The sequence below is a fragment of the Gossypium hirsutum genome, chromosome D05 (genome assembly GCF_007990345.1).
Source record: "Gossypium hirsutum isolate 1008001.06 chromosome D05, Gossypium_hirsutum_v2.1, whole genome shotgun sequence".
NCBI classification, from domain to species: Eukaryota; Viridiplantae; Streptophyta; class Magnoliopsida; order Malvales; family Malvaceae; genus Gossypium; species Gossypium hirsutum.
In genome coordinates, this window is record NC_053441.1 from 65,651,283 (window position 1) to 65,672,396 (window position 21,114).

The window sequence follows — 21,114 nt, forward strand, 5'->3', positions numbered from 1 at the left end:
TCACCATGCAAGAAAGCCGTCTTAACATCAAGTTGAGCAAGCTCCAAATTCAACTGTGCTACCAAGGCCAACAAAATTCTAATGGAGGAATGCTTCACAACAGGGGAAAATACATCATTGTAGTCAATTCCCTCCTTCTGAGCGTAGCCTTTAGCTACCAATCTTGCCTTGTAGCGAATATCCTTCTTGCTAGGAGATCCATCTTTCTTTGCGAATACCCACTTGCATCCGATTGCCCTTTTACCTTTCGGTAATTGCGCCAATTCCCAAGTATTATTCTTCAGGAGAGACTGCATTTCTTCATCCATGGCGCTTTTCCATTTATCACTTTCTAAGCTTTGCATTGCTTCTTGATAAGTGATAGGAATATCATCAACAACGGGAAGGGCGTAGGCCACCATATCAGTAAATCGAGCAGGTTTACGAATTTCTCTCCGTGGCCTTGCAACTGCAACTGGTTCTGGTGTACTTAGTGGTTCTTGGGTCAGAACCTCTTCAACCTCTAATTCCTCCATTGTGGCTGGAGAATTAGACTTATTAACTGGGCAAATCCCCATCTGCTCAAACTCCACCTGTTTTGGAGTACACTCCACCTGCTGTGGAGTATTGCTCGTCTGAATATCTTTATCTGCTACCTTTTTCAATGTGGCAGATTCATCAAAGGTAACATCTCTGCTACAGATCATTTTCTTTGTGCTTAAGCACCAAAGACGAAATCCCTTCACTCCAGAAGTGATTCCCATAAAGAGAGCTTTCTTTGCCCTCGGATCTAACTTTGACTCCTTCACATGGTAATATGCAGTGGTTCCAAACACATGTAAGGAATCATAATCTGTAGCCGGTTTTCCAGACCATACCTCCATAGGAGTTTTTCTTTCTAATGCAGATGATGGCAAACGATTAACAAGATGGCCAGCGTATGTCACAGCCTCAGCCCAAAATTGCTTGCCCAACCCAGCATTGGACAACATACATCGAACTTTCTCCAGCAATGTTCGATTCATACGCTCTGCCACTCCATTCTGTTGTGGTGTATCCCTAACTGTGAAGTGTCGAACAATACCATACTCTTGGCACACATCGAAGAACGGATCACTTTTATATTCCCCTCCATTGTCCGTCCTAAGCCGCTTGATTTTCTTGCCAGTCTGGTTTTCGATCATAGTTTTCCATTTAAGAAAAACTCCAAGCACTTCATCTTTAGTTTTCATGGTATACACCCAAACTCTTCTGGAAAAGTCATCAACAAAAGTAACAAAGTAGTGTTTTCCTCCCAACGAAGGTGTTTTAGAAGGCCCCCACACATCTGAGTGAATGTATTCCAAAATACCTTTTGTATTATGGATAGCAGTGCCGAATTTCACTCTCTTTTGCTTTCCCAGAACACAGTGCTCACAAAATTTTAATTTGCAAGCCTTTGCACCTTTCAACAATCCTTGCTTTGCCAGAATTTGCAAGGATTTTTCGCTGGCATGTCCCAACTTCATATGCCACAACTGCATTGAGTCCAAGTCTTTGTTACCAGAAGCTGTAGCGACTGCTCCAATAACTGTACTACCTTGGTAGTAATACAAGTTATTTTTCCTGATGCCCTTCAATATTACAAGTGCGCCAGATGTCACTTTCAAAATCCCATCTCTCATAGTAACAACTGAACCATTGGATTCCAAGGCTCCCAATGAGATGAGATTTTTCTTCAAACTGGGCACGTACCGAACATCAGTCAGAACTCTGGTTGATCCATCTTTATTCTTTAATTGGATTGAACCTATCCCAACAGTTTTACAGGCATTGTCATTGCCCATATAAACAACTCCTCCATTTAGTTCTACTAAATCAGAGAACCACTCCCGGTTAGGGGACATATGATAGGTACAACCCGAATCCAATATCCACTCATCTGAATGGAACGACGATGATGATGCAACCAGTGATAGTTCAGAGTCACTAGTATCATGCTTAGCAACACAAGCATCTACAGCAGCTTTTCCCTTATTCTTCAGCTTTGGACAATTTTTCTTCCAGTGGCCTTTCTCATGACAAAAAGCACATTCATCTTTCCCGAGTCTGGACTTTGACTTTGATCTCCCCTTTTGAGTTTTCTTCCGAGTGTATGAACGACCTCGGACTACTAAAGCTTCTGTATCTCTGATTGAGTTTTTCTGTTTGTCCTTCTTTCTCTGTTCATAACTGTATAAGGCCGCACAGACTTCGCTCAGAGATATATCACTCCTGCCATGAAGTAGAGTAGTTTCTAGGAACTCAAACTCCTCAGGAAGTGACCCCAACAGCATCAAAGCCAAATCTTCATCTTTGAATGTCTCATCCATATTCAGCAAATCAGTGACTAACTGATTAAATTTGGTGATGTGATCATTCATTGTGGTACTTGGGACGTATGTGAAGCGAAACAGTCTTTTCTTCAAGTGGAGCTTATTTTGACTGTTTTTCTTCAAAAAATTTTCTTCAAGTGCCACCCACAACTTATTTGCAGAAGTCTCCTTTGAAAAAGCATACCTCTGCTCTCGAGAAAGGCATGATCGAATTGTGCCACATGCCAACCGATTGATCGCCTTCCAATCTTTCTCCTGTACATCATCTGGTTTCTCTTCATCAATGGCAATGTCTAGACCCTGCTGAAAAAGGGCATCTAGAACCTCACTTTGCCACATACCAAAATGGCCCGTGCCATCAAAGATCTCCACGGCCAATCTTGCATTTGCAATTGTCGGTCTTGTCCACATGGACGATGTTGAAGCTCCTACACCAACCGTTTTCTCCATAATCTTTCAATATACCTAAGGAAATCTTTTCTGATGTGGAAGATCAGTTCAAACTGCAACCACAGAGCATACTACGATTAACCTTCGGCTCTTGATACCACTTGTTGTTCCAATAGGGTCGGAAGCGTGTAAATTATTGTACTAAAAAATCACACAAAGTTCAATTCCCAGGGAAGAGAGGTGGATCACAATGATCTCTTAAATACCAAGTCTTTCCTTAGTCAGAATATCCCTTCTATAGTAATTTAATAGCACAATTAAATACTACTATTATACCCTCAAATATTGAAAGAAAAATAGGACAAAAAAGAACACAAGAGTTTTAACGAGGTTCGGTAAATTATACCTACGTCCTCGGGCACTAACACCAGATGATAACTTTACTATCTCCAAAATATTACAAACAAATAGAATTCCTTAAGAATTCTCAAATGGGAGAAGAGAGAAAACTAAGAGAGAAAGATTGGTTGGGATGGTTGAAATGAAAAATGAAAAGGCCTATTTATAGTTGAGGTTCAGGGACTAACTTGCAAATGGCCTAAAAAATTAGGGACCAAAATTGCAATTATCCCAACCAATCTTTCTCTCTTAGTTTTCTCTCTTCTCCCATTTGAGAATTCTTAAGGAATTCTATTTGTTTGTAATATTTTGGAGATAGTAAAGTTATCATCTGGTGTTAGTGCCCGAGGACGTAGGTATAATTTACCGAACCTCGTTAAAACTCTTGTGTTCTTTTTTGTCCTATTTTTCTTTCAATATTTGAGGGTATAATAGTAGTATTTAATTGTGCTATTAAATTACTATAGAAGGGATATTCTGACTAAGGAAAGACTTGGTATTTAAGAGATCATTGTGATCCACCTCTCTTCCCTGGGAATTGAACTTTGTGTGATTTTTTAGTACAATAATTTACACGCTTCCGACCCTATTGGAACAACAATCTTTTCTTTCATATGATTGCAATACTTGTCTGATATCAGCTGGACTATTGCGGGCTACATCTGTGAACAAATCAAAACAAATGGTACTATAATCAACAAATGAATATAGGAAACATAAACTTTGAACAAAGGGGATGTGCAGAGGAAAAAGCAACAACATAAGACTTACATTCAAGAAATGGAATAAGGTCTAAAAGTGCGGTATCATCAGTCTCGAGCTTATATGGCTTAATAGGGACACAATTTTCTGGTTGAAGGCTACAATCAAATGCATGAGCACTCACATATAAAATCTTGGTTGGATCCCTGTTTAGCTTTGAAAGATCCTGCCAACAGGAACTATTTGTTAACAATAAGGCTTCTTTTTAAGTAGCAGCTTGTAAAGGCACTGCCTCATAGATTAATACACGTAGTATTGTAGAAACTAAGGAGGCGAAAACCAAAAGCAAAATGTTTTGGAGGGAAGAGATTGACTATGACATGGTAAAAGAATCATCGAGGCACCTGTGTTAGGAGTTAGATTGTATTTTGCCCTATTTACTCAGAAACTGAATAAATTAGTCCTTGTATGTTAGATAAAAGAAAGAGTAAACTAGACTTTCTGTTAAAAATTTCATCCATTGCTACTATTAAAAACTGGTGCAGTTGATAAAATAACCAAATAGTTACACATAATGTGTCACGTGTACCTCATGCTAATGTACAGGGACCAATTTTTAACAGTAAAAATGGATGGAACTTGTAACAGAAGGGCTGGTTTGCTTTTTCATCTAATGTACAAGGATTAATTTGCCCATTTTTTTAGTAGAGGGGGTTAAATGCAATATGACTCCTAGTACAAGGGCCTCCATGGTACTTTTACCACTATAACATACTCCATAATGCTTGCCATTCGGATATTTAGTAGCACCCCTTGATAGCCTAGATCGTATACAATGGTCAGTGTCCAACATTTCACAAACAGAATCAACATACTGCATAGCCAAGAAAAAACTAATTATGAACTTGCAGGCAACATCAGTTATGATATACTTGTGTATCTAAAATGGTAGCCACAATGAAAAATATCAAATTACCATAATCATCTGGTCAGAATAGACGACAATTTCATAGAACTTTGCTAGATGTTCCAGAAAGGCATCAACACCAGGTCTTTTGAAGGTACGCCAGCCTCTCTCTCGCTTTGCCAACCAAAAACGGAACGTGTTAGATATCGTAAAGGTGAAATGGAAAATAATTTTAAGTCAAATTCTTACCTTCCAGTCTGTATAAAGTAATGTCTCGTTCAGATCTAGGACAAGAGTGAAAACATGCTGTTCTAGAGGATGCAAATCAGGAAGATGCTTATCCGAAGTCGGTTCAGTATATTCCTGAAAGTACGAGATAAAATTATGAGAACAAAACAAAAGATAGGCCGTCAATAATAGAAAACCGGAAACAAGAGAAAGAAGAACACTCCTCACCAGCAAATGTTCTTCCACTAACCTCCTGAGATCCAGATAAGATTCAAGTGCTTTAGCCGGAACTGAAATGTTACAAGCAAAGAAACCAGGAATAAATTGGGTTCGAACCAGAGCATGTAAACAAATCAATCATTGACCAACATGATAGACAGCAACCAGCACCAACGGAATTTTCTTTTCTGTCTCAACAAATCCATTTATAATAAAGCAGCCCAAATTTCTAGAAGAATGTTTTGGTAAAAGTACCATGGAGGCCTCTAAGAGATGAATTGCATTTTGACCCCTCTACTCAAAAAATTGACAAATTAGTCCCTATATGTTAGATCAAAAAGTAAATTGGCCCTTCTATTAAAAACTCTTTGGTTATTCTGTCAACCATGCTAGTTTTTAACAGTAGAAAAGATCAAAATTTTTAACAGAAAGGACCATTTTGCTCTTTGATCTAATGTACAATGATTAATTTGCCCATTTTCTTAGTAGAGGGGGCAAAATGCAATTGACACCTAATACAGGGGCCTCCATGGTATTTTTACAGGAATATCTCCGGGCACTAGACAATGCAAACTGAACGCCCTGTTATGCAAATATTGTGCTAGTAATTAGGTTGACATACAGAACAAAGACTTTAGAGATAATTGTAACCATGAACAAACAAAGAAGCAATAAGAGAGAGAAACACAATAAGGTCCTCACCTGTCATTGCAGCAGAGTAAAGCAAGCCTCCATATTTCTGAAAAAGGTATGGAAAAAAAAAAACTAATACTTTCATATCTAATTTCTTCATAGTATTAGGACAAACTAAACAATGGATATGTCACATTATTAAGACTTAGCTAAGGTGCCGCGGATATACATTCAAATGATCAATCATAAAGGGTGAACTAGGAGGCCCAATGATCAATCAAAATTACACCTAAACCAGTTATATGTCTAAAGCCAATTGCACATTATATCAATCAAACAACTAAAATAAATAGAGAAAATCCTTTAAAATATTCAATTTCTAAACAAAATCAAACTCACATCAATAACAGATCTTGACAAAGAAACCCAAAATCACAAATGATCCGATCTTTTTAAAAGGGGAAAAAGAAAACTTACTACAAGAGAGATAACCAGCATAGCCAGTAGTTCCAGTAACACCTGCAATGAGTCCGTACTTGACAAAGCTCCAAATTTTCCCTCCCGAAACCTGTGGGGAAACTTTCGGCGCCGGAGGAGGAGGTGTCGACTGATCGGAGAGAATGGATTGTGAAGAAATTATTGTTCCTTTAGAAGGAACCGAAGAAGAAGAAACCACTCCTGAACATAAACCCCTTTGAGAAATACTCTTTGAACTGAAATTATTTGAAATTGTTCGGGATCTAAGAACAATGGAAGACATTTTTATTAGAGATTTTGATTTGGCTTTTTTTTAACTGTCAATTGTCTATTGACTATACTTTTAACTCCACAAAAAAAGACTAAGACTATCAATTGTCTATTCACTACACTTTAACTCGACAAAAAAAGACTAAGACTAAGACTATCAATTGTCTATTGACTTCACACTGTTGCTTCCTCCCCTCTCTCACCCAAAATTTACAAGCAATGTGGAAATTTCGGACATTTGCGCCACAATGTACAATAATTCGACACCAGTTGCAGTATTGACTACGTTTACCTGAGGGAAAACAAGGACATGAATGCTGGAAATTTTAACTAGTTTGTACGGTCAATGAAGCTACCTCAATTCCTGTAATTGGATTAATCTCATGGTTGCTGCAATGTTTTGACAGTGTAATCGAATGTTAAATATGTTACTCTGCAATGCCATTGTAAATATGACTGTTAAATTTGTTGATAGATATATAGGTTTGGCACAAAATTAAGAATACACAGGCAGGTTGAACTATTCCATGTATGAACCTCTGCAACATAAATGCAGATGGCACAAAGGCTCAAACCATACCTTATGTTCTTGACTTCTCATCATCACATGCTTATAAATGCAACTCAAACTTACCTAATTGAATCATTTTGTAATTCAAAATGTATTTTCTTTATAGTGAGCAGTATAAGGACATTAGATCCACCAATTTATGTTTGAATTCATTACATCATTCAGATCTGCTATGTACTATTATTTCCAAAAATCTTGAAAGGAGACATCCTCCAATTTAAAGACAAGAAATGAGAAAGAACATGCACCAACAAAGAATCGATTATTGTTTCGAATTTAAAGCCTACTTATAGGAAAATAGGGACATGTGATCCACCAATTGTACCTTAGCTGCTGCGCTTATTTAACGTCAATGCAAGACTATTGTTGTCAGCTAAACTTAATTAATCAACAAACCGTGAGAAAATTTCCGACATTTACACCACATTATACAGTAATAAAAATTTAGCTCATAATGTTTACACAATTTGATCTTAATTCCAAATATTTTTATAAACTTAGTGCTTAAAATTTATATATTCTTTTAATTTGATCTAATTCTAAAAATTATAATAAAAATGAAGTTCGAGCTAAGAAAACCTCTTCTAATAAGGTTCAAGTGACAAGGCGGAGTGCCCACTATTTTGGACACTACCCATCACAGGAGGGTGAAAATAAGATTCAAGGTTACTAGAGAGATTGAATCCCTTGCAAGATCCAAGAAATATAAAGGCAGGGTTCTTGTTGCAGTAAAATCTAGCAAGAAAAGAAAGATTTTGTTGGACGATTCCTCGCTTCTGAGACAAGTTCGAATTCATCATCCAAGAACGTACCCCTTTGTGCCATGCTACAGCCTTAAACAAAGCATCCTAATGTTCTTGTTCTGCTGCAAAAAAGAAAAAAAGGATGAAACAAGTTGGGGTGCCAAAATTTTTTTCTGGTGCAACTACATCAACAAGAAAGCAGGAAGAAAGAATCCTGGATTAGAAAAAGAAACTTTTCCTGGATCCGGACTGCTCCAATTCCATATCTTGTCCTTTCATAACAATTCCAATGGAATAGGTATAGAAGGCACTACCTCTATGGCCATACACCCCCATGTACGACACTGTACTACCAATCTTCTCTAGATTTATGATAGCCTTGAAGCTGTTGATGTATCTCACTGGTAGGGATCCAGAAAAATAATTACTTGAAAGGTCAAAATTTTGGATTTTAGAGAAAAAAAGGGATAGACTTGGAGCTATGGTCATGCAAGGAACCATGCATTTGATTTAACTTTAGTACAAGAACTTGTAGCTGTGGAACTGATACATGCATGGATGAGATGAAATTTATTAAATTCCAATCACCAAAGCTGTCAATTTTTAAGCTTGGGAAATCAGCAGACTTGCGACGACTTTTTGGATGGTATCCTGGAATTTTTGGGTTGAAATGTCTCATTGCGTTGAAAGATCTATCTCTTAGCTTCGAAACGCATTTTGAATCACTAGATTTTGAGTTCGGGAGCTCAAGTTATGACTATTTTAGTGAAGACTGGACAAGCAGAATTTCTGAATGGGATTACGACGGGAACTACAAATTTCGGGCTTTTAATTCGGGTTTAAATCATATTGTGTTCGAGTTGTAAATTTAATTTTTATTATATATGAGCCCAGTATTGTATTTATCAGCTCTTAATATTTTATTATTATTATTTCCAAATTTTTTATAATTATTAAGTATTTTAAGTTATTTATGAGTTTTGTGTTAACAAAAAAGTTTAGTTTAAAACTATTTTTTGTTTAGATTAAATTAGAGTTCTAGTATACTTCAGAATTTTATTTAGATTTATTAAGCTAGACTATATATATGTCTTTACATTTACACAATTCACACAATTCATTATTATTCTATTTCTCTTTGAGTTAATAAATTCTCTCTAGATTTTTCTTCTCAATATTTTCTCTTAAGTTTCTTTTAAAAGATTTCTAACAATCTTTTTAGATTGTGGGGATATCTTCGAACTTTTTCGTACCAAGATTTCTATCTTGGAGGGAAAATTAGAGCAGTTTGAAATGGGCTGTGGTTTTTTCGCGTTTGCACTGCTTCTTAGGACTTCTACACGCCACGTTCTATCTTTCTATTTATTTTCTTTATTGGTTTCCTTATTATTCTAATCTTTGATTTATTGTTTTATTTTAGTTATTTATTTTAAATGTTTTATCTTACTTGGATTCGATTTCGTTTTAGGTTGTGTCAAAATCCAAATTTCTTTTCAAACATTTAGGGCCCTAAGTCAAGTCCATGACTTTGACAAATTTTACGATCCACTTCCGTGTTCATCCATCTCATTCTTTATCATTTGGTATCAGATGTGGGCATTTTAGGTGTTCTTTTTATTTTTATAAACTGATTTCTGGAAAACAGCCTCAAGTTAAATAATTTTTTTACCCAAACAGTTTTCGAAAAAAATATTTTTGTAGGTAAATGATTTTCAAATGATTTGAAATTTTACATACTTTTCTTGGCACTATTTTAGAGTATAAAAAAGTATTTCCTACCAAAAAAAAGTGATTGAAAAAGTGCAAAAATAAAATAAAATATGAAAAAAATAAAAAAATATTCTATGGGTTGAATTTTGTGCCAAAACGTTCCAGATCAAATCTACATTATTTTAGGAAACTCCAATTTAATTTTCGTGATTTTTGGAAATTGGGAACACCTTAAAAGGAGTTTGTCAAGTTGCTTCGTAATTTTTCGAGTTTTCGGGTTTCAACAATTTTCATTGACTCATAGTGCGATTAGGTTTGCTTTGATAGTTTGATTCTAATACATTTTGACTGATTGATATGGACACTTTTTAAAAGACTCACAAGATTAATTCTAACCTCATTGAGAATTTGGTTTTTTATTTCTGAGTGCATAACAGTGAGGTTTGCTTAATTTTTCCTTTCTTGAGTGTTGTGTTCTTTTTAGGCTTTCATAATGTTTCACAATCCTATGCTTGGGAAGTTGAGAAGGGATCAAGAGGTTTGAAATGCTAGAGATTAGTAACGTGACACTATTCTAGACACAATTAGCAAAAATTTAGAACGTCTACGTACTAAAATCGAGTGTCAGAATCATAATTGAGAAGATAAGGATGATTAGCCTCGGCTTTTTGTAAATAATGCTCAACGTGTCTCTCATGCAAATGATGAGACTTTGGTTAATAATGACCATAGGCAACATTTTTTAGCTAAACTGAAGTTCAACATTCCACCATTGTGTAAAGTATGATCCCGAAGCATATTGTGAGTGGGAATCAAAAATTGAACTTATGTTTCGCTACTATAAATGCCAGGAAGAGGAAAAAGTTCAATTGGCAACCCTTTGATTTTCAGATTATGCGTTGAGTTGGTGGACTCAACTTGGAATTTATTGTCAAAGAAACCACGAAAGGGTAATTGAAACATAGGATAAGTTGAAGCAAATGATGCAAAGGCATTACGTTCCTTCTCGTTAATATAGAGAGATCTCAACGAGACTTAAACGCCTTGTTCAAGGTAATCGATCTGTTGATGAATGTTTTAAGGAGATGGAGATGTTTATGCAATGAGCAAATATACAAGAGGATGAAGAAACTACCATAATGCGAACATTTTGGTAGCCAATGCCCTTAATCGTCAAACTTACATTGATCTTGAGGAGATGGTACACAAGGAAATTGAGATTGAGCAACAATCTCAACAACATCAATCTCGTCTATTTGGCGCATCACACTATTATCGAGGTACAAGTTCTAATTCTACTTTCAAGAAATAGAAACCTTCTTATACTACTAATAAGTTGCTGCCAAAACATGTTGAGACTAAACCTTTTGAATGGAAAAGTGAAGCTCCTACAAAACATTCTTCTACATCTTTCAAGCAACTCATTTCTATTAATTTTTCACCAAAACAACAAAAAGCTCAGAACATTGAATGTTTTACGTGTAAAGGAAGTGGACATTATAGTCGTGATTGTGCCAACACTATACTTTCGTTGATCAAAGAAGATGGTGAACTTTGTGAACCAGAAGAAAGTGATAACGAAATTTTTTTCCCTGGATCTATAGAGTTAGATGAAATAGAAACGTCATGTTCTCCTACTGATATATATTGTACTGAATTGAATATTCATAATACTTGTGAGGGGGATATGAGAAGTGAGGAAAAATCATGTGGAAAGACAGAGAGAAAAGAGACCTTTAGTGATAAAAGTCTACTTAATGGTCCAAATTTGGTAAGTGAAAATTCATATAAGGTAAAATTGGAGAGATCTCAAGTGAAAAAAGAAAATAAAAAGCAAGAAAATAATCAATAAAAAGTGAGAATGATTATGTTTTAACTAACTCTAACTTAAATTTGTTTAGTGGTGTTTATTTGTTACAGGATTTCAAGGATCCATTAATGGACTCTCAATCATCGATAGACGATTTTACTTGTGGGAAAGAGCTAAAGATTCAGGGACGAATCTTCTTGAGGAAAAGGGGAATGATGTGAGTCTCGAAAAGGCACAATTTCAGGCCCATGAATGTAATGGGTTCACAGTAGCTCAACGTCCAACAACAATGTCAAAGGTTAAGCAAATCAAATTAGAATTTGATCAAAGACAATATTCGAAGATGAATCTTTTTTAGGGAAAGGATAATGATACATGCACGGATGGGGTGAAATTTATTAAATTCCAATCACCAAAGCTGCCAATTTTCTGGCTTGGGAAATTAGTAGAATTGTGACGACTTTTTGGATAGGATCCTGAAATTTCTAGGTTGAGATGTCTCATTGCTTTTGAAGATATATCTCTTAGCTTCTAAATGCATTTTGAATCACTTGATTTTGAGTTAGGGAGCTCAAGTTATGACAATTTTAGTGAGAACTGTACGAGCAAATTTTCTGAACGGGATTACGACAGGAATTACAAATTTTGAGCTTTTAATTTGAGTTTAAACCATATTGGGTTCGGGTTTTAAACTTAATTTTTATTATATATGATCCCAATATTGTATTTATCAACTCTTATTATTTTATTATTATTTTATTTCAAAATTTTTATAATTATTAAGTATTTTATGTTAACAAGAAAATTTAGTTTAAAACTATTTTTTTGTTTAAATTAAATTAGAGTTCTAGTATACTTAAGAGTTTTATTTAGATTTTTTTTAGTTAGCCTATATATAGGCCTTTGCATTGTACACAATTCACACAATTCGTTATTATTCTACAAGTTAATAAATTCTCTCTGGGTTTTTTTTTTCAAGAATTTCTCTTGAGTTTCTTTTAGAAGAGTTTTAACAAACTTTTTAGATTGTAGGATTATCTTCAAATTTTGGAATCATTGAAATCATTGAAAGAAAGTTTGAGTTTTTGAAGGTGAGGAAGACGGAAGAGAGTGGGATTGGAAGGGAAGTTGCCATATAGCCAACTGCAGCTCAAGTCAAGGGCAATAACATGAGCATTTAGGTGGTCACAAGTGACCCCATCCCATGAGCAGCAATCTATACCCTCCTTCCATGAATTTGTCTTGGGATAAGATCTAAGGCCAGCAAAATCATCCCAATACAAAGCAGCATGGTCTGTCTGAGTGATCAAAAATGAATTCTTGAAGTGGATTAGAGAAGCAGCTTCGTGGTGAGAGCAGGAGTGAGATCCTGAAGAAGAAGCATAAAGATGGGGAAATAAGAGGAATAGGCAGAGAGAGAGAGAGAGGAGGCCATGTTATGTTTGTAGAGGAAGATGAAGGATAGGAATGGTATTTATAGGCAACAAATAAAATCCAATATTAAACAAAAGATTTGATGATTAATACCACAACACTACTGTTACAGTGTTGTTTCTTTTATGGTATAAAGATTGTTATTGGAAGAGCTTGAAATGCTGACATTGAAAACCTATATTTTTCAATACTCATCAACAACCACTTCCTTTTTACCATATATTTTTCATTCCCAAAATTGGATACATTTTTTTTACCAAAATTTTGTGTTCATTTGAACTCCCTAAACAATTGAGAAAATTAAGAATAATGAGATTACAAAGTAGATTGACTTAGTCTTCTTCCTTATAATACGTAAAGAATGCGAGTGTCTATTCACTTAGTATGAATGGCTGCAAGAAAACTATCCGGTAAACTGCATCTTCTTCTTTAATCATCCCAAAATGGACGAAAAAGTTAACATTTGTTAACTTTATTGACGAGACATATATTTATCGATATCATATAAACAATTAATTGATTTTTAAATTTTAAAAATTTTAAAAATAAAACATATATTAAAATTTTCTAAGCATTGCAGAAGAATGTCCAATAATTCCACACAAATTAACGCAACATTTTAGTTATTCTCTACTGTCCAATAATGCCATGTGTATTGGTACAAACATTCCCATTTCACTTTTTTTTCATTTTCCCAAAAACTCATTTCACTCTAAGCTTTATAAAAAACAAAATTATTTTAGCCCTTAATTTAATGCTGTACTTTTGCCTAGAATTGTTTTGCAAATTTATTTATTTTTATTTATTTCTAAACCCATATTTCTTTTCTACAACCCCAATTATTAGATTGTTTAGGGTTTTGAGTAATTTTCGATTTTGGAATTTTAGATTTTTTAAATTTAAATATGAAGTGCTCTTCTTCTCCAAACCCACAAATTTTTTTTTGTCAAATTTCAACTCAATGTTTTACTTTCAGCTATAAATAAAACATATATTATATTTATAATGATCCAAGAATAGTAGAGTCGACACAGATCTACATGAAAAAGGAGGGAAAAAAAGGCAAAGAAAGATAATATGAAGAGAGCATAAATCAATAAAGCAAATGAAAAACGAGCAGAATTAAAGTAAATGGGTATTTAATATTTTTTTTGTGAAAGTTCAAAGACGGATTATTTATGAGATTGGATGTGGAAAAATTAGTTGGAAATTTTTTTTTCTTCCACCAACTGATTTTTTATATAAAATTTTTATTTAATTTTAAGATTTTTAAATTTTGTTACAATTATTTTTATGAAAATTTGAAAATATAAAAATAATTTTTCAACTATAATTTAAGGATCAAATTAGCTATTAATCATTTGAATAAATAAAACATACACACACTACACCAAAACAGGCTTTTAGCGGCGCTCTTATAGAAGCGCCGTAAAGAATGCCGCTAATGACAACGTCGCTAACTTTAGCAGCGTTTTTGGAAAAGCGCCGCTAAAGACCACGATCTTTAGCGGCACTTTTTCCACAAACGCCTCTAAAGACCACGATCTTTAGCGGCGCTTTTTCCACAAACGCCGCTAAAGACCACAACCTTCAGCGGCACTTTCCCCACAAGCGCCGCTAAAGACCACTACCTTCAGCGACGCTTTCCCCACAGGCGCCGCTAAAGATCACTACCTTTAGCGGCGCTTTTTTCACAAACGCCGCTAAAGAACAAACCTTTAGCGGCCATTCTAGCAAAAACGCCACTAAAAACATAACCTTTAAAAAAAATTATTTTAATCAAATAATATTTATTTTTATAATAAATATTATATTATGTTTTATTTTTTAAATTTAAACTTTAAATATACTTTTTAAGGATAAATAAAAAATACTATAAATATATTCTTTCTGCCCTAAAAAAAATCCACTGTACTAATAACCAATCAATCATTCATTAGAGAACTGATGCAATTTTACTGTTTTTATGCCACTAAAAGCAAAGCTGATGAATTGGCTACTTCATAAGGTTAAACCATGGATACTTGTATTACAACTATATATTAATTCAATACCAAAAATGTAAAAAGCCCATCACCAATAATCTATCCCTCTCATTACACATTAACTCACAAAAATCCACTCTTTTTATATATATATATGTGAATCATACCATCTGCCCCTCCAAATCCCATCCATGAACCAAAAGATGAGAAATGAAAAAGATTTGCTAATAGGCAAGAAAATCTCCTTGGATTAATAGAGAATCCATTGCTTCTCTCATCCTTACTAACCATATTAAAAGCATCATGAGAGCTCCATTATCACGCGTTCACACTCGTCTTCTAAAATCTTCACTGCTTCAGTAAATAGAACTTCAGAAGGTAATGCTCCAGTAGATTCAATGGTGACTAGAAAAGGGGAGAAAAACATATTAATCTCAAGCTGTGCCTAACCTTAAGTTGGTTTGAAATCAATGAAAATATATTAATCAAGCAATGACATTAAAGAAATCTAGAACTAATTTTGACAACACATGCAGAAGACATAGAGTAGCCCCCACATTACTCACATATGAATTGATCTTTAACACGGCGCAGTGCCACACGTTTCTCCCAATCGTCACCTCTTATGCATTCTCTGCAAAGTGTGCACGCACGTGGCCTTGCTACAGTTGCCCTTCTCCTACCTGCTTGGCAGCCAAATTCTTCATTAGGAAATGTACCTAAAACAATATCTCCTAACTTCACATGCTAAAGCATATCAAGCAGAACCAGTCAGCACTATCACATAGCTACTGACCCCACTATTACAGGAATATAATCCAGATTTAGTAACGGAATACTGGAAAACCCTTTTATAGAGGAAAAAAACATAATTACCAAAATTTACACCATATAGACAACAAATCATAATGAACAGAAGTACCTTTTCCAAGATCTTCTATATCAAACACATTAACAGGGCATTTGCTTTTGAGTTCTTCAGCAAGGTCATCTTCGATGTCTTCCAATAATACAACCTAAATATATAAATATATCATAATATTGTAATAATATAGAGTCAAAATGAGATAGAATAAACGAAAGAAATGAAGAAGGTTTAGAAAAGAAGAAATCTACAGTTACAGTCTATCCTTACCTCAGGAAGCATCCGATACCAAGCAGTGGCCACTGGGGACCACTTTGCATGTGTTTTCCCAATGCCTTTAGCAGCATGTGCTTCCAGTTCAAATTCCTAGCAAAAAAGTTGGAACTTTTAGTACACTCGAAAAACTTCATAAGGATTAGATTAACTTCTAACAACTTCAAAACGGATCCTGAACTAATGAGAGCAGTACACAAAACCTTCTTAATCTACTAGCACCACATTTAGCTCGCGAAGAGATTTTTTCTAAACCTAAGGCATGATCTGCCATCTTGACATGCTTTATGAGCAATTTTTGAAACAAACAAAAGCATGTAAAATATACCTGTCCAGGGCCAAGTTTAGCAATAATAATATCTGGATACTTAGGGATAATGGGGTTCTTGACAAATTCTGGAATGGTCTCTTGACTGCAACCGAAGTAAGTGTATGTTTCAGGCTTTGATGATGAATCTGAAGCTGCATTTCTTGTTTCCTTAACCAGTTCACTCCCATTAGGCAACCACTTTAATGCATCCGATTTAACTGCATTATTATACATCATTAGAAACAAGGCAAAGCTATAAAGGGAAGACCTATTAATTTCATTTAAATAAAAAGGTTTCATGTTTCACTGATAAAGCCCAAAACCGTACCTGTAATACGTGGACTACCTCTTTTACACTGAACATGGAGTTTGAAAACAATGGTGTTCTTTTCATTTGGCTGATCATTTTCTACAATTGAAAGAGACAAAAGTAAAGAATTACCAAGTGCCCTAAGGGTAAACTCCATAAATTTAGATAAACCATCAACCTAGTAAAGCAGCGAGCATTACTTATCGCACTGTTTATATAATTACTTTAACAATTACTTCTTTTAAAGTTAAACAAGACTTTTTCAATTAAAATACGAATTCCCTCACAAATTAAACTGTAATCATCTTGAGCGGTATAAATATAAATATAATTGATTGTAAAACATCACAAACAATATACACTATATAAACGTATCACACACAAAGAAAAACTCAGCACCCTAATAATAATAATAATAATAATAATAATAATAATAATAATAAATTTCTTTATAAGTTATCGACAGTTAATGGATGATACTTGTAAGTATGGCACAAGTAGATGGCATGATTGGGTTTAGGGGACTGATGAAGTGAAATGAAGGAGCAGCATATTATATTATAACATAGTGGATGGGGTGTTGATTATTTGAGACCCAAACAAGTAGCCTGCCTCACTCTCCCTCTTTGTCTCTCTCCAACCACCGGAGGAAATCTATCTAAAATCAATTGGAAATTAGAAAGCAAGCAAGCAAAGGAAGACTGGCAGTGGCACCGCCTCATGCGGGCGGTGACTTTAGTTACAAGTGTAGAAATTCAGACTGCAATATAGAAAAGGATACCACCTAAAACAGGAAATCCTAAGCAAAAAAATAACCCAAAAAGGAGCAGCAGCAGCAATTATAGGTTTGGAGGAGTCTGAGATTCATTTTTGGGGTTCTGGTAGAAAGTTAAAATTGTCAGTGGGAGTTGGTTTAATAATCCTCCAGATGGAGTAATCTATTAATTCCAAACTGCGGCAGAATATTGAATACTCTCAGTCTACAAGCAACAAAAGCCCCCAAAACATAAGACGTTTCATTATAATACAAAAAAAGAGACCCACAAATTTCAGAACCTTAAGAACAGAACAAGACAGATGATACAAAGAAACTAACCCAAACCCCAAATAAGGAAAAAGGCTCCATTTTTTTTTAATTACCCAATTAAACAACCCCAAGAAACCACTGTTTCTTAACACTCCATATATGAATAAAAGGGTGTTCATGAAAAAATTTCAACTGAAGATGTGTGCTTTAGGTGATAAAAAAAAGGGGGGTAAGAGAGAAATACATGGATAGGGGCGCCCTTATTGCATGAAACACGACTTCATTGGAGTTCAAGATGCGGCGGAAGTTGACCCATTGGCACATCTGGCAAATCCCAGATTGAAAATTTCTTCTTTTCTTCTCCTGCCCCCTCTGCCATTGCTTTGTTGCTTAGATTTTGCTATTAGGAATTTAGGGTTTAAATGGGAACTGAAAAGAAAGGGGTTTTAGCTATCTATACGGTTGAGGAGAAACACTTATGTTTAGGGATTTTGTTCTTTTTTGACAGAGAGAAAGCACAAAAGGAATTTCAAAAACCTGCTTTAGTAGCTGACCTCCTTTAATTTGGAGATTTTAGGTGGAGAAATTTGGAAATAAAACGCGCCTTTTTTAAAATGAATAAAAACGCCATAATTGCTTATTTATTGCGGCGTTTTTTAGGAAAACGTCACAAAAAATTATGTTATTTTAAACAAAATGATACCGTTTTACTCTGTAAAAATTTTTTTATTTTGTATATTAAATAATAACTATTTTAATATTTTAAGTAAGCAAATTTGGAATTTTTTTGAGGGAAAGTAATATTCAAATTAAACTACTTTTTATATAAATTATATAAAAATGAGATAAATTGAAATATAAATATGTAAATATTTGGATAAAAATTTAAATTTAAATTTACATTTAAAAAACAAAATAATAATAATAGTAAAAGAAAAAAACAAAATCAAGGAGACCAATAATATTGTATGTTGTTAAACAAGTACACCCATCAAACTTTCTTTTTATAGTATAAGCTAAAGCTTAGATAATTAAATTATCAAATATGCACATGAAGCATTCTTTTCTCTTGTTTACATTCCCTTAATTAATTTTCTTGTTTACATTCCCTTAATTAATTTCAACATGTAAGCTTTAATTTGTTGACTTAAAAGCATCTTAAATCTTAATTAATACTTTGGATTGTCCCAAATTGAGTCGAGATCAATTTTTATGTCTAAACTCGACTCTTGAAAAGGATTACTAAAAATTTTCATATTTGAATTGAAATGGAAAATTGTTATTAAATAAAAGATAATTATAATTTCATAGTTCAAATTTAAAACTCCGGCAAATCACCAAAAAAAGCCGATTTTTTTAAAAATTTACCGAAATGGGCCGACTTTTTAATTATTTACCGGAATGGGCCATTTTTCGCGAAATCGCGTCCACGTCAGCGCGATGTCAGGGTACGTGTCAGGACATCGCGTCCACGTCAGCGTGATTTGCTTACGTGGACACAAGTCGCGCCTACGAGGACGCGATTTGCTGACGTGGCATGAACAGTTTGTGTTTTTAGCTTGGAAAACTTTGAAAGGCCATAACTTTTGGCTCGGTTGTCCGATTGAGACGAATTTTGTTTTAATTTCGAATAACTTTTCGAGATCTACGCACTGGAAAATAGCCGAAGGTGGTTTGCCGAAGTTTTCGTCAAAAAAGATCCTTTTTTGCCCCTCAATTTTGATTTTTTCGGTTTAAAATTGAATTTTGAAACATTCAAATCGTTATTTTCCTCATTTATTTGAAGTAAACACCGGATTTTTTTTTTACAGAATTGTCTTATATCATCCTGTTATAGGTATAAGTCAGCTCATTCCACTTTTGAGAAGTTCCCTAAAATTTTCCATTTTATTCAATTTAGTCCCTAAAACCTAAATAGTCATATTTTCAAATATAAGCTTCGTTTTTCAATTAAAATTCAATTTCATCCTTCCATAACATTCAAATATGCTTAAATACAATAATTTCATGCTAATTTTGAAATAATTACACTTTAGTCCCTATACTCGTAACTAACAAATTATACTTTACAAATTAGTCCCTATTCATCTCTAAGCAGTTTGCCAGCGCGTAGATCTTGAAAAGTTATTCGAAATCAAAAAAAAATCGTCTCAATCGGACAACCGAGCCAAAAGTTATGGCCTTTCAAAGTTAGCTAAAAACACACTGTTCATGCCACGTCAGCAAATCGCGTCCTAGAGGGCGCGATTTCCTTCCACGTCAGCAAATCGCGCTGACATGGACGCGATGTCCTGACACGTACCCTGACATCGCGCTGACGTGGACACGATTTCGCGGAAAATGGCCTATTTCGGTAAATAATCAAAAAGTCAGCCCATTTCGGTAAATTTTGAAAAAAAAAATTAAGGCTTTTATTGGTGATTTACCCTGAAACTCAATATATTTATTTATCAAATTTTTTAAATCTAATATTTAAATATATCAAATGGTTTAAACCATTTAATCTAAATTTAGATTAAATATTTTTAAATATAAAAACATTAATTAATTGTATAAATTTTCATCATTTAATAAATCTAAAGTAAACCTTAAATCCTAAACCATTTAATATATATAAAATTGATCTATTATCTCTTAAATAATTTAAACTATCTCCTAAACCCCTATCTCCTAAATCCTAAATCATAAAACATAAACCCTAAACCCCTAACCCCTAACCTCTATTTTTACAATTATATAAGAACTTAATTAATATATAAATTAAAAATACTAATTAATCTAAACCTTAAACCCTAACCCGACCTCGAATCTCTAAACCTTAAATTACTAACTCTTAACCCCTAACCCCAAACCCCTAACTACTAGCCCCTAAACCTTATTTAATATATAAATTAAAAAACACTAATTAATTTAAACCCTGAATCCTAACCCTAACCCGAATCCCTAACCCCTAACCCTTAACCCCTAAATCACAACCCTTTAACCAAAATCCCTAATTCCATAATCTATAAACCTTAAAACTGTAAATCCTAAACCGGCCTTAAATCCTAAATTAACCATATACCCTAAACCATATATATTAAACCCTAAACTATAATGATAATTAATTAAATATTTTAAAATTAATACTATCGTATCCTTTACAATTATATATGAAATTATTTAATATATAAATTAAAAATCAATCAGTCATGTACCCAAAAAACTTTAAAATTATTTTAAAATAATAGTATTTTAATTTTTCCATTTTTAACAAATATTTTTCTATTTTTTTTATTTCTAAGTGTCATTATTTCAAATTTATCCATTTTTAACAAATATTCAATTAAAAATAAATAGAATTTTAATTAATATAAATAAACAAATTAAATAGTAATTAGACAAATAAAATGTTTTTGCGGCGCTTTTCCAAAAACGCCGCTAAAGACTAGAGCATTAGCGGCGCTTTTCCAAAAACGCCACTAAAGACCTGAACATTAGCGGCGCTTCCCAGAAACACCGCTAAAGACTAGAGCATT

At 34.0% G+C, this 21,114-nt stretch overlaps 2 protein-coding genes across 2 annotated transcripts in view; both read right to left on the reverse strand.

Annotated features, from left to right (window-relative positions):
• Positions 1–3,701: 3,701 nt before the first annotated feature.
• LOC107931727 (receptor-like protein Cf-9 homolog) overlaps positions 3,702–21,114 on the reverse strand; it is a gene marked incomplete at its 3' end in the record, with an annotated part of 67,313 nt that continues 49,900 nt past the window's right edge. Inside the window, exons 5-11 of the mRNA XM_041092857.1 lie at positions 5,881–5,917; positions 5,188–5,249; positions 4,981–5,094; positions 4,801–4,905; positions 4,600–4,698; positions 3,894–4,050; positions 3,702–3,784 (exon numbers count right to left, since the gene is read on the reverse strand). Coding sequence (XP_040948791.1) covers positions 3,702–3,784; positions 3,894–4,050; positions 4,600–4,698; positions 4,801–4,905; positions 4,981–5,094; positions 5,188–5,249; positions 5,881–5,917 — 657 coding nt within the window. The remainder of the gene's footprint in view (positions 3,785–3,893; positions 4,051–4,599; positions 4,699–4,800; positions 4,906–4,980; positions 5,095–5,187; positions 5,250–5,880; positions 5,918–21,114) is intronic.
• On the reverse strand, positions 14,739–16,827 carry LOC107931729 (DNA-directed RNA polymerases I and III subunit RPAC1). The gene is made up of 6 exons (XM_041092562.1): positions 16,588–16,827; positions 16,278–16,477; positions 15,947–16,042; positions 15,734–15,827; positions 15,378–15,494; positions 14,739–15,216 (listed from the first exon to the last, which is right to left on the reverse strand). Exons 1-6 carry the CDS (start codon positions 16,724–16,726, stop codon positions 15,113–15,115), a joined length of 750 nt encoding a protein of 249 aa, XP_040948496.1. The 5' UTR covers positions 16,727–16,827; the 3' UTR covers positions 14,739–15,112.

Excerpts from the sequence above, each read along its gene's own strand:
- LOC107931729 (XM_041092562.1), bottom strand. The coding sequence starts at position 16,726 with ATGGAGTTTACCCTTAGGGCACTTGGTAATTCTTTACTTTTGTCTCTT. Across the intron at positions 15,828-15,946 it reads GGTATCGGATGCTTCCTGAG|GTTGTATTATTGGAAGACAT; the intron begins GTAAGGATAGAC and ends TTATATATTTAG. Across the intron at positions 15,217-15,377 it reads TGTTAAAGATCAATTCATAT|TCACCATTGAATCTACTGGA; the intron begins GTGAGTAATGTG and ends CCCCTTTTCTAG.